At 35.5% G+C, this 2,658-nt stretch overlaps 1 protein-coding gene across 1 annotated transcript in view; it reads right to left on the bottom strand.

Annotated features, from left to right (window-relative positions):
* Positions 1-2,658, bottom strand: part of Tmc1 (transmembrane channel like 1) — a 106,487-nt gene that overhangs the window by 9,729 nt on the left and 94,100 nt on the right. Inside the window, exon 17 of the mRNA XM_023721928.1 lies at positions 1,540-1,550. Coding sequence (XP_023577696.1) covers positions 1,540-1,550 — 11 coding nt within the window. The remainder of the gene's footprint in view (positions 1-1,539; positions 1,551-2,658) is intronic.

A 2,658-nucleotide genomic window follows, 5' to 3' on the forward strand; every position in this document is an offset into this window, starting at 1 on the left:
CAATGAATGGATAAAGAAAATGTGTTTTATTTAATATAGTGCAGTACTATTCAGGCATAAGGAAGGAAAAACGTGAGACATTTCCAGGCACATAGGGCCATTTCTAGGCACTTAAGACCATATTTATGAGTGAAATAAACTGAACACATGGGTATAAACATTGCATTGTTTCTCTAGTGTGAGAAAACAAAAGAATAAATAAGAACCAAAATGTACACTAGGCGTTGAGAAATGGGAAAAAGTGCCCAACTGAGAAGACTAACTATGGAAGGGGAAAGGGGGAGGAAAGAAGGGAAAATAAAAAGGTGTGAAATGAAGGAAAAAATGGAACAAAGACTCTGTAAATAAGGAAGCAAAGAGGGGATGAAGGGAGGGCAGGGGAATGGAAAGTAAAAGAATCAAGATGTATCATGTACAGGGACAAATGCCCTGTGATAAATGTGCCCAACACATCCACCTAAAATGTACCAACAAACTTGATTAATTAAAAATATACAAGCCATTCAAGAAGACTGAGAATCAAAATAGCCTTTTACTTTCTGATTGCAATTCTGAAATTCTGAATGCAGTGAAAAATATCTGAAGCAATTAATTCTGAAAGAATATTATTTTTATTAGTTGGACATTTTCTAAGCCTGCTCTTTCTAGTTATAATCATGCAAACAAACCAAGAAAGAAAGTGGAGAAAAAGGAAACTAAAATATCGAAGATAGAATAGAAGGATCGAGATCCTTTTGAACAGAAATCATGGGAATCACAGGTGTTTATCAAATACAATGGGGAGCCAGCTGAGATTGACAAGGATGAGAAGATCCTTGGAAATATTTCTCCAAGAAAAGGAAATGAATGAGAAAGCCAGTATTATGAACATATTAAAAGTTTATGTGATCAATACATTGCAGAATACTTAGTCAATACACTGCAGAGATTTAGAGGTTGAATTGTTGATAAATAGAAATATCATACAATTTTAAAAGTAGATGATTAAGAATATATATATATATATATATATATATATACTCGAAATTTACTACCTAGCTCAACCATGAAAATATTCATAATAAAATGTATTTTCCTAACCAAAATAATGATATAACTGTATACCACAATATATGGGGAGATTGGGTATGAAAAACAGCCAAATCTGTCTCTATTGTAGTTAATAATTAATTGATAAAAATTTAAAAATTTATGAAATTGTGATACAAATGTAATTTGGAGGTAAATATGTGAACATTTTACCATAAGAGTTGAAACATTTTTTTCTTTGGGTAGGTGGGTGTGAGTAGGTGGCAAGAGAGAAAAGAGATGCTATTTGTCATAATAAACTGAGAATTATGTAATTCCAAACTATGTACACAGGTAGCATTGCTTAAAAAATGACTTGGGAGGGTATGGGACACAGCACATTTCTGACAAGTACAAGGTCCTGAGTTTGATTCCCAGTACAAAAACGAAAACAACAACAAAATTAAAGACTATTCTTATAACTATAAATCACTGTAATCACCCAACTCAGCACATAGCAATTAACCTTACACTTCTGCATTCTGCATATAAAAATACATTTAGAATTTGGGCATAAAGAAGGCAATAAAACAAAATCCTGAGTGTATATTGGGCTCAGTAGAATAAACGTTTGCCTGGAAAGCACAGGGACCTAAGTTCAATCCCCAGTACCACCACCAAAAAAAAAATTGAATGCATATTGCTTAGGGTCATGTAGCACCCTTTTCTCTCTTCCTAGGTAGATGTATGCTCTTCAGTGCAGTCCATGAACTTCAGAGGATTTGACCCAGCCCTGTTCCAAGGGCACCCTGACTATCTTCAGACATAGTGAGTGGCTGGAGATGGACTCATGACCTTCATGGGGTCAATCCAAGGAGGAGACATGAGAATTTCCAGGGAGGAAGTACTCTTGGTTTTCCCAGGGGTTACTCAAAATCCCATTCCGATTTCCTTTGGGAATTTTGACCTAAGGCAATAGCCTTGGAAGAGGCTGCATCCATTCCTGCTGCCATGAAGACCTGCCAGCATGAAAAAAAGATGAGTCCTGGGAGATTCCCAGAGAAACAGACTTGGCTGCAGCCTCCTTCTAAATTTACAGCCATGCATACTGCTGCTCTGTTCATTTGTGCAGACTAATCCATTTCTGTTTTAGATTAAACCAATCTCAGTAGAATTTTTAAAAGTATTTACATGGGAGATAATATTTGCTCATATAAAGGTTGTTAAAGTTAGGAATAAAGGAAAAGCTGGAAAAGACTTTCAGTAAAGATTTAGGTTTCACTTTTCCACGGAGGACCCAAGTCACATGCATAAGCTTTCAAATAGGAATCTGCCTTGTTCAAATAGTCATCTCTCAGTAATGGTGGGCTCCAGGCTCCCTCCACTTCCCCCTGTTCTTACATGTCTGAGAAGTCTCTAATGTGTTATACAAAATGACATAGCACTTACATATAACCAACACATGTGCTCCACATCATCTATGGGTTACTTACAATATCTATTATACAAGCTATGCAAACAGTTGGGCAATTTGTATTTTCTAGGAAATAATGACAGAAAAAAAGGAATCTGAACATATTTAATTCAACCACAATGGGGTTTTTTTTTTCAAGTATTTTCAATAGAGTTGGTTGAATCTATAGTGAGGAA

This window comes from Octodon degus, unplaced genomic scaffold, assembly GCF_000260255.1.
Source record: "Octodon degus isolate 3935 unplaced genomic scaffold, OctDeg1.0 scaffold00087, whole genome shotgun sequence".
Taxonomy (NCBI): Eukaryota; Metazoa; Chordata; class Mammalia; order Rodentia; family Octodontidae; genus Octodon; species Octodon degus.